Raw genomic sequence first — 11,653 nt, 5'->3', positions numbered from 1 at the left:
TGTCTAAATTAAAAATTAATCTAAATATGTGGTGGATATTTTGATATTTCGCTAATCCAATGTCTCCGCCCGAGATGGTCTCCTGCTGGCCCCACTATGGACTGGACTCTCACACTATTATGTTACATCCATTATGTGCTGGACTCTCACACTATTATGTTAGATCCACTATGGACTGTACTCACACTATTATGTTAGATCCACTATGGACTGGACTCTCACTATTATGTTAGATCCACTATGGACTGGACTCTCACTATTATGTTAGATCCACTATGGACTGGACTCTCACACTATTATGTTAGATCCACTATGGACTGGACTCTCACACTATTATGTTACATCCATTATGTGCTGGACTCTCACACTATTATGTTAGATCCACTATGGACTGTACTCACACTATTATGTTAGATCCACTATGGACTGGACTCTCACTATTATGTTAGATCCACTATGGACTGGACTCTCACTATTATGTTAGATCCACTATGGACTGGACTCTCACACTATTATGTTAGATCCACTATGGACTGGACTCTCACTATTATGTTAGATCCACTATGGACTGGACTCTCACACTATTATGTTAGATCCACTATGGACTGGACTCTCACTATTATGTTAGATCCACTATGGACTGGACTCTCACACTATTATGTTAGATCCACTATGGACTGGACTCTCACTATTATGTTAGATCCACTATGGACTGTACTCTCACACTAGTATGTTAGATCCACTATGGACTGTACTCTCACACTATTATGTTAGACCCACTATGGACTGGACTCTCAGTATTATGTTAGATCCACTATGGACTGGACTCTCACTATTATGTTAGAGCCAATACGGAATGGACTCTCACTATTATGTTAGATCCACTATGGACTGGACTCTCACAATATTATGTTAGATCCACTATGGACTGGACTCTCACTATTATATTAGATCCACTATGGACTGGACTCTCACTATTATGTTAGATGCACTATGGACTGGACTCTCACACTATTATGTTAGATCCACTATGGACTGGACTCTCACACTATTATGTTAGATTCACTATGGACTGGACTCTCACTATTATGTTAGATCCACTATGGACTGGACTCTCACTATTATGTTAGATCCACTATGGACTGGACTCTCACTATTATGTTAGATCCACTATGGACTGGACTCTCACTATTATGTTAGATCCACTATGGACTGGACTCTCACTATTATGTTAGATCCACTATGGACAGGACTCTCACTATTATGTTAGATCCACTATGGACTGGACTCTCACTATTATGTTATATCCACTATGGACTAGACATTCACAATATTATGTCAGACCCACTTGACGTCCATTGCATCCGGTCTCCCCTAGAGTGGGGGGGTCACCCACATATGTGGTCCTCTCCAAGGTTTCTCATAGTCATTCACATCGACGTCCCATTGGGGTTGTGAGTTTTTCCTTGCCCTTATGTGGGCTCTGTACCGCTGATGTCATTGTGACTTGTGCAGCCCTTTGAGACACTTGTGATTTAGGGCTATATAAATAAACATTGATTGATTGATTGATTGATTGAGATATGCTAATAAGTTGTATAAAAAATCAACTTTTGATTATAGCTGACAAAACGTATTTTCCCAATACAACAAGTGCAATAGTGACGTATGCCAGCTGGTGTGGCTGAACCATGAGTTCATTGGCTCATTGGCTAGTGCTGCACAATCACTGGGGATTTGTGGTCACGGATATCACACTAAAAGTGTAAGGAGTACAATAGTTTAACTTTTCACTGTTCCGGTACAGTTGCAAGGGTTAAATCTTTGTTACGATTTTCAACAGAACCTGTCGCTATTTCAACTTATTTTTTTCCCATTTTTGCTGCTGCTGTTGTACTTTTCTTGTTTAATATATTTCGATTGTGCCACAGGCTAACAAAAAAAAAAACCCTGGTTCATAGAGCGTCGGTGACTCGCATCTTTGCAATATTAGGTTTAATAGAAAAAGACAAACATGTATGTACAATTGCCTCTTAATATATAACTTTACAAAAAAAATATTTTTAAGTGGCTAAGTGTGGTGGTCGCAGAAACCGCCAAATGTGAAATGCTAAGATCATGTTGAAGAGAAAAAGAGATTAAAAAAGCCAGGAATTGTCCTTTATAAAAATACCAACGTCTCTTTTTTTGAGTGCACACAAAAATTTACAAAATCCATTTCTGAATATACACCAAAAATGTTGACCACAACACCATTGAATGACAGATATTGTACAATTATCTACAATAAACACTTTTATAAAATATTCTTTAGCTTGTACTGTGCTTTCCTGTCAGTGGAACACCCAAAGAAAAGCAAATAACCTACCGTACTTGCATAACCATTACACACAAAGTATTGAAATAAATAAATAGCAACTATAAAACTCAATGTTTGGCACGTGGAAGCAACAAATTATTGGAGATGTGAGTTTGGTGGCAAAAGCATTTTCAAACAATTTCAAAGGCTAAAACCGGAAGGTGAAACGTTTCAGGAAGTCCTTCCACTGAGCTATTTCATTGGATGGAAGCGTCCAAACAAGGATGGTGTACACATGCACTCAGACTTGTGTGTTTGCGTGCACCTGGGGCGTGGAGACGACACACTCACACCGCGTTGGTGTTGTTGGCTGCAAACGCATGCAGATTGCCTAGCTGACTCAAGCCGCTCTGGATGTGGGCCACGTGGATCTCCACGTTGTTCTGGAAGCAGCTAGAAGCACCGTATCAGACAGAGGGAGTGAGCAGGGCGGAGTCACTTTTTAAAAAAAGGCATGAAATAAACATGGAGAGCATCAATCACTACGTTTACAGGCACTAAATTAGTCTGATTTCTCAAGTAGCGTATTTTCCTGTGTGATATTAAGGTGCACTGCCAATGAATGGTCTATTTTTTTATATTTTATTTCATATAAAAGGTGCACCGGATTATAGGGCGCATTAAAGGAGTCATATTATTTATATATTTTTCTAAATATAAAACACTTCCTTGTGGTCTACATAACATGTAATGGTGGTTCTTTGGTCAAAATGTTGCATAGATGATGTTTTACACATCATCTTCAAGCCACTTTCTGACAGTCTCTTCAGGATGCGCCGTTTTGTGGGCGGTCTTATTTACGTGGCTCACCTTCGACAGCGTCTTCTCCCCGCCATCTTTGTTGTAGCGGTGTAGCGTGCAAGGACGGGAGTGGAAGAAGTGTCAAAAGATGGAGCTAACTGTTTTAACGACATTCACACTTTACTTCAATCAATAACGGAGCAGCATCTCCTCATCCGGAAACAACGCCGAAATGTGTGCTGTGAAAAAGCGTCCGACCGGAACTCTCTAATAACTACAGTTCATTGTGCGAATAATGTAAACTCACTACACCGGTATGTTTTAGTGCTTTCATGGCGAGTTTACTGACAGATATAAGTAAGAACTTTACACTAATCTACATTAGAAATGGCAACAGCGGCGGGTGAATGTCCCATAACAAGAAGATAGAGAAAAAGATAACGCTTATCGACTAGAGATATATATGCGTTAAAATGTAATATCGGAAATTATCGGTATCGTTTTTTTTTTATTATCGGCATCGTTTTTTTTTTGTTTTTTTTATTAAATCCACATAAAAAACACAAGATACACTTACAATTAGTGCACCAACCCAAAAAACCTCCCTCCCTCATTTACACTCATTCACACAAAAGGGTTGTTTCTTTCTGTTATTAATATTGTGGTTCCTACATTATATATCAATATATATCAATACAGTCTGCAAGGGATACAGTCCGTAAGCACACATGATTGTGCGTGCTGCTGGTCCACTAATAGTACTAACCTTTAACAGTTAATTTTACTAATTTTCATTCATTACTAGTTTCTATGTAACTGTTTTTATATTGTTGTACTTTCTTTTTTATTCAAGAAAATGTTTTTAATTTATTTATCTTATTTTACAAATTTTAAAAAAAAGTACCTTATCTTCACCATACCTGGTTGTCCAAATTAGGCATAATAATGTGTTAATTCCACGACTGCATATATCGGTTGATATCGGTATCGGTAATTAAAGAGTTGGACAATATCGGAATATCGGATATCGGCAAAAAGCCATTATCGGACATCCCTATTATCGACTATGTTGTTGGCACGGACTACAATGGCGGACTCGCACAAATTTTCAGGACTTATACAGATCCCAAATATAGATCGGCAGGCACCAGAAGGTAAGAAAAGTTGCTTTTGCATAATATTGCAAGACAAAACGCCAGATAATGTCTGCTAATGGGTGCCATTTTGCGGTCCTTATACACACACACCTTAATAATATAAGATATAAGTAAGAACTTTACACTATTTTATATTTGAAATGGCGCGGACTACAAATACAGATCCCAAATATAGATCAGCAGGTACCAGAAGGTAATAAAAGTTGATTTTGCATAATATTGCGATACAAAACACCAGATAATATGTCTTACCTTATACACACACCATAATAATACTGGTATGTTGAAGCACAGTACAATCCATCAAGCGGTGCAGCTTCATAGCTTACCAAAGTCCTACTAAAACATTTTGATAGATTTTTGAGCGCCGTGTGTAATGTTCTATATTTTCAATGGAACATATTAAATGTTGGTGTTGTTTACTTAAGTCATATTGCAGTCTACACTTTATCGCTTATGTGTGACTGCCATCTACTGGTCACACTTATCATTACACCATGTACCAATATAAAATAGCTTCGAGGTGGGTAAGCTCAACCAAACTTATTCCTCACATTAGGCGCACCGGGTTTTAAGGAGCACTGTCGAGTTTTGAAGAAAAAAAAAGATTTTAAGTGTGTCTTATAGTCCGGAGAATACGGTAGTAAATTTCTTTGAATTTTCAAACCTACGTGTGAAGTCCAAGTGTCCATGCACACACTCTAAATGAGACTATTGGTCATGTGCCTCCCGTACATTAGGGGGCGCTTATTTCCTTTTAGCGCGGATAAACATTGCTTTTCCAGTTGACCTTTGACGTCACACTAGCCTCCTTACAAGTTACCAGCCTAGCTCTGTTGTATGCGAGGTCAGCTGTAATATTGGCACAAATTACAAATATTACGTCTCTAATGTTTGAGTTTATTTGGAACATGCAACCATACAACATGATACATCACAATTTCCAGTTTCTCTTTTCAACATGTTGGAAAAGGAGTAGGAAGAAGCCTAGCTTATTTAATCCTACCCCTTTTCTTTTACATGACAGTTGCTAAAACTTTTGTTCACTTCCTGTTCTCAATTTATTCACAATATACTGCATAAGTAATGACAATGAAAATAAATAAATAATACTCGGTGAAGTAAGTTATATTTCATATGGTGAGATGAGTAAGATTATTTGGAAAAAATGAATGGATGGATGAAATAAATTCAGAATGTTTATCATGGTTCTTCTTCTTTGTACTTTGTAAACACTTTAAGTTTGAAGAGTTTCTTGAAGTGGATTATATTAGTACATTGTTTGATTGTTTTGCTTCATCCATTCCATCATTTAATACCACATACAGATATAATGAAGGTCTTAAGTAAAAAGATGTCCAATAATATCGGACTGCCGATATTATTGGGCGATAAATGCTTTAAAATGTAATATCGGAAATTATCGGTATCGGTTTTTTATTATCGGTATTGTTTTTTTTTTTATTAAATCAACATAAAAAACACAAGATACACTGACAATTAGTGCACCAACCCAAAAAACCTCCCTCCCCCATTTACACTCATTCACACAAAAGGGTTGTTTCTTTCTGTTATTAATATTCTGGTTCCTACATTATATATCAATATATATCAATACAGTCTGCAAGGGATACAGTCCGTAAGCACACATGATTGTGCGTGCTGCTGGTCCACTAATAGTACTAACCTTTAACAGTTAATTTTACTCATTTTCATTAATTACTAGTTTCTATGTAACTGTTTTTATATTGTTTTACTTTTTTATTCAAGAATTTTTTTTAAATTTATTTATCTTATTTTATTTTTTACATTTTTTTTAAAAAGGACCTTATCTTCACCGTACCTGGTTGTCCAAATTAGGCATAATAATGTGTTAATTCCACGACTGTATATATCGGTATCGGTTGATATCGGTATCGGTAATTAAGAGTTGGACAATATCGGAATATCGGATATCGGCAAAAAGCCATTATCGGACATCCCTAGTCTTAAGTGTTGTACGTGCATACAAATGTTTTAAATTACATTTTTCTCTAAGATTATATTTCTCCTCTCTTTTTTTTTTAGAATAATTGTTGTATATTCTTGGGTAGCAGGTTAGTTTGCTTTGGGTATAATTTTAGCTGTTTGCAAATTCACTATGTCGTGGAATTTCAGTATTTTTGATTCAATAAATAAAGTGTTTGTATGTTCTCTATATCCAACATTATATATTATTATAACTGATCTTTTTTGTAACACCGTTAATGAATGAAGTGTACTTTTGTAATTATTTCCCCATATTTCTACACAATAACTCAGATATGGTAACACTAGCGAGCAGTAGAGAATATGAAGTGATTTTTGGTCTAGAACATGTTTTGCTTTATTCATTATTGACGTGTTTCTTGCTACTTTATGTTGTGTATTTTTTACATGAGATTTCCAGTTCAATTTATCATCAATCATTATACCTAGAATTTTGGTTTCATTTACTCTTTCAATTTCTATTCCATCTATTTGTATTTGTGTTTGACTTTCTCTTCTACTGTTACCAAATAGCATTATTTTACTTTTACTGAGATTCAAAGATGGTCTGTTTTTGTCAAACCATCTATTTAATTTGTTCATTTCTTCTGTTATTATTTGTATTATCTTCTGTGTGTTGTCTCCTGAACAAAACGCAGTTGTATCATCCGCAAATAATACTTACTTTAAATCTTTTGTATGTCAAATAGCAGACAGCACCAAGAAAATATCTTTAATTGCGCTACAAACATGACGCTACCAAAAATGTATCGGAGCGGATGCAGGTCCGAAGCAAAGAAAGACCGACGAGAGAATTGTTTCGAAGGAATTTTCGGAGGGAGAATCCTGAAAACAAAACATTTGAATGTCTCTGGAGTTTATTCATAATGCTCTGTAGATTGATGAAAGGAGCTTTAAATCCAAAGGAAAAGATTGTTGGTGCCCCGGCCGATACTGTTCAAAATGAAGGTTGCTATTGTTCTGGACTATCTTGACAGTAGTGTGGAATGCTGAGTTATTGTTAACCAGTTGGGAGTGTACAAATGCAGCGTGAAGAGGTTTGTATACACTTTATTATTTGCCTTGTAATATATATACCTGCTTTATTCTCTTCTATCTCACTCGTATTTTGTCTGGAAATCTGAATCTACATTTCCTTAGCTACCTTTTTCAATAGATCTCCATTTTTGTTTCTACCATCGATGCACTTGAAAATGTTTATTCTTTTAATTTGTGAAGCAAATAAACAGTCTACTCCATTACAATTCTTGCCTACCTTTTTAATAAATGGTATCTGCTTCCGGGTTAATTCCCGCGCGTTGAGACGTGGGCATGCGCGATACAAAGAATCTCCTCTCGCATAATCCAGGTGTGTTAGTCCGACTTCTTAAAAAAACGAACATGATCGGATTAAGGTATTTACATGGGTTGTAGGATGTTTATTTAGAGCCGAACTATTTGAGAAATCGGACTAGTTTAATGCATGGACACGTATTGATTGTAAGAGCTACCTGAGGTTGGATGGATCAATGGACGCTTTGATGTCATTGAGGGAGTCCGTGAGAGATTTGAACTCAAATGAATTCAGGTCTCCTCCGTCTGCCAGACACTGGAAATCAAGACAAGGAAAGGTATTGGATGGAGTGCTGGGAGTGTGTACAGGTACATTAGATTGAAAGTATAACTAATATGGCGAGTTCAGTTCTTTTTGTAGAGTAGGATAGGGTGACAGTGCACCACTAAATCCAGCAGAGGGCATTGTTTCCACTTCTAAAAAAAAAAAAAGTATGTTATCTAATTACAAAGTTGTGATTTAATGACAAAATTGAAGTGTACGCCATTGTGAGGCAGAAATAGGCCTGGCCCAATAACACATTTTGCTGGACAATATATTGTCACATGTGATATTGCCGATAAACAATATTATTGTCAGCATTATTCTGAGACCAAATTAAGCACATATGTAATTATCTGACATCATATTGATTGATTGATTGAAACTTTTATTAGTAGATTGCACAGTACAGTACATATTCCGTACAATTGACCACTAAATGGTAACACCCGAATAAGTTTTTCAACTTGTTTAAGTCGGGGTCCACGTAATCAATTCATGGTATATAACAATAATAATGCAAGTAACCCTTTCAAAAGCATTGTAATTGAAATGTCAAGACTTTTATTTATCCTAAACAAGTGACATAAAAATACTCTCAATCTGTTAGCAAATCTTGTACTTCAATAGACTATTAAACATCTTGAAGTAGTTTTGTCCCCTCAGTTTGACCAACTAGGTCAGGGTGTTTGTTTTGGCTTCTTTGTTTGTATAACTTTCCAACAAACTCGGCATTCTTGGGAGTTAGTCCAGGTTGATGGGCTTGTGTTGCTCAAATATTCCCACACAGGTACATTTGGCTTTGCACTCATTTTTTCCCTCCTAAATTCTGTTACTTAGCAGTGCTCTCACTAGCGAGTCAGGACTAGCAAGGCTATGTTCATGCATATTTATAAATGGTTGATATATATAGGCTAGTAAGGTAAAGTTTTGTACCTGACCATCACGTGACACCTCTGATGAAGGCTGCAGAAGCAAGGTAGCCGAAACTTGTCAGGTACAAAACGTTACCTTACCAGCCTATATGAATCAACCATTTATAAATACACATCAGTAGGATAAATGAACCTCTTCAAAATATGTTCATGCATACTGTGTGTGTAAGCTAGTGTTCCCGTCTCCGCCCACCGAGGCAAATATTGTGAAGGACAGGGAATACGTTCATTTAATTCTACTACTGAATAAACGTGCTCAGGTGCTAAGAGGTAATGATCTCGAGACGTTTGTTAGTGGATACTTTCTAATACTCTTTTGCCTCGCAGAATATAGCCTACTATGTTTACCTTTTGTACAAAACCCAAAACCACAGTTTCCAAAAACAATTTTAAATGTGGACTCGTCAGACCACAGAACACTTTTCCACTTTGCATCAGTCCATCTTAGATGAGATCGGGCCCAGCGAAGCCGGGCTGCGTTTCTGGGTGTTGTTGATAAATGGCTTTCGCTTTGCATAGTAGAGTTTTAACTCGCACTTACAGATGTAGCGACCAACTGTAGTTACTGACAGTGGTTTTCTGAAGTGTTCCTGAGCCCATGTGGTGATATCCTTTACACACTGATGTTGCTTTTTGATGGAGTACCGTCTGAGGGATCCAAGGTCACGGGCATTCAATGTTGGTTTTCAGCCTTGCTGCTTACGTGCAGTGATTTCTCCAGATTCTCCGAACCATTTGATGATATTACGGAGCGTAAAGGGTGAAATCCCTAAATTCCTTGCAATAGCTGGTTGAGAAATGTTGTTCTTAAACAATATGCTCAGGCATTTGTTGACAAAGTAGTGACCCTCGCAGCATCCTTGTTTGTGAATGACTGAGCATTTCATGGAAGCTGCTTTTATACCCAATCATGGCACCCACCTGTTCCCAATTAGCCTGTTCACCTGTGGGATGTTCCAAATAAGTCTTTGATGAGCATTCCTTAACTTTCTCAGTCTTTTTTGAAACATGTTGCAGGCATCAAATTCCAAATGAGCTAATATTTGCAAAAAATAAAGTTTTCCAGTTGGAACGTTAAATATCTTGTCTTTGCAGTCTATTTAATTGAGTATAGGTTGAAAAGGATTTGCAAATCATTGTATTCGGTTTTTATTTACCATTTACACAACGTGACAAATTCACTGGTTTTGGGTTTTGTATAAGATATTGGATATTGGATCGGGACACCCCTAGTTTGCGGGCCATGGTGGCACTGACCTTGATTTGTAGCAGCAGCGCTGTGAGACGGGAAACAAGGTGTGTGAGACCGGAATTGGGCACGCTCTGCGGCGCATCCTTGAAGGAGTCGCTAAGCTGCAGCATCTGCTGGGCTTCATCCTCACAGTGCCGCCGCAGGTCAGGCGGATGGTCAGCAGGAAGCACGCCCTGATCTGGAGAGAGCTGAAAAGACCAAATGATGGTTTATTAACAGCGCGTGCGTGTTCAAGCAGTTACTTACCTCACAACAGAACTTCTGTACTTCGTGGAGGACTTTATTAAGATCCTTATTGAGCTGCTCCAGTTCAAGAACTGTGGTGGCGTAGCGCTTCTGGAAGTCACGGTCAATAGGCATAGAGTACGACTTCTAAAACAAACACACACACACACAGTCAGAGATAGGCTCGATTGTCAAGGTATAATACTTTCAAGATCTGCACTGTACCAGCTTCTCTGCTTCGGAGTTCATTTCTTTTAAGTGCTTTATATGCTCTTTCTTGACCATCAAGATTTTGGACAACCTTGTCTAGTAACAGTACAAAAAGATAGTATGTAAGGGTTAGGATTAGAGATGTTCGATAATATCGGACTGCCGATATTATCGGCCGATAAATGCTTTAAAATGTAATATCGGAAATTATCGGTAGCGGTTTCAAAATTATCGGTATCGGCTTCAAAAAGTAAAATGTATGACTTTTTAAAAGGCCGCTGTGTACACGGACGTAGGGAGAAGTACAGAGCGCCAATAAACCTTAAAGGCACTGCCTTTACGTGCCGGCCCAGTCACATAATATCTAAAGCTTTTCACACACACAAGTGAATGCAAAGCATACTTGGTCAACAGCCATACAGGTCACACGGAGGGTGACCGTATAAACAACTTTAACACTGTTACACATATGCGCCACACTGTGAAACCACACCAAACAAGAATGACAAACACATTTTGGGAGAACATCCGCACCGTAACACAACATAAACACACCAGAACACATACCCAGAACCCCTTGCAGCACTAACTATTCCGGGACGCTAGAATATAAACCCCCCACTGCCCCCTACCCCCAAAACCCCGCCCCCCTCAACCTCTTCATGCTCTCTCAGGGAGAGCATGTCCCAAATTCCAAGCTGCTGTTTTGAGGCATGTTAAAAAAAATAATGCACTTTGTGACTTCAATAATAAATATGGCAGTGCCATGTTGGCATTTTTTTCCATAACTTGAGGTGATTTATTTTGGAAAACCTTGTTACATTGTTTAATGCATCCAGCGGGGCATCACAACAAAACTAGGCATAATAATGTGTTCATTCCACCACTATATATATCGGTATCGGTTGATATCGGAATCGGTAATTAAGAGTTGGACAATATCGGAATATCGGCAAAAAAGCCATTATCGGACATCTCAAGTTAGGATGCTGGTGCTGAGACAGAAGCTATATCAGAATGCCATTTGCAAAATAACCATCTACCACTTGGACCAAGAACTTGACAGGAAATCCACCCAGGGTGTCTCCGTCTGCACCCGGCAGCTTGCTCCTACACGTAGATTGGTTGATAAGAGGGTCGTGGTCCTGTTAA

General features: G+C 38.0%; 1 protein-coding gene across 1 annotated transcript in view; it reads right to left on the bottom strand.

The window, feature by feature from the left end:
• Positions 1-2,146: 2,146 nt before the first annotated feature.
• lin9 (lin-9 DREAM MuvB core complex component) overlaps positions 2,147-11,653 on the bottom strand; it is a 30,022-nt gene continuing 20,515 nt past the window's right edge. Inside the window, exons 10-15 of the mRNA XM_062034806.1 lie at positions 11,545-11,646; positions 10,517-10,597; positions 10,313-10,438; positions 10,072-10,254; positions 7,776-7,873; positions 2,147-2,752 (exon numbers count right to left, since the gene is read on the bottom strand). Coding sequence (XP_061890790.1) covers positions 2,647-2,752; positions 7,776-7,873; positions 10,072-10,254; positions 10,313-10,438; positions 10,517-10,597; positions 11,545-11,646 — 696 coding nt within the window. The 3' untranslated portion in view covers positions 2,147-2,646. The remainder of the gene's footprint in view (positions 2,753-7,775; positions 7,874-10,071; positions 10,255-10,312; positions 10,439-10,516; positions 10,598-11,544; positions 11,647-11,653) is intronic.

The sequence above is a fragment of the Entelurus aequoreus genome, linkage group LG23 (genome assembly GCF_033978785.1).
Source record: "Entelurus aequoreus isolate RoL-2023_Sb linkage group LG23, RoL_Eaeq_v1.1, whole genome shotgun sequence".
NCBI classification, from domain to species: domain Eukaryota; kingdom Metazoa; phylum Chordata; class Actinopteri; order Syngnathiformes; family Syngnathidae; genus Entelurus; species Entelurus aequoreus.
This window is presented reverse-complemented; position numbering and strand designations above follow the sequence as displayed.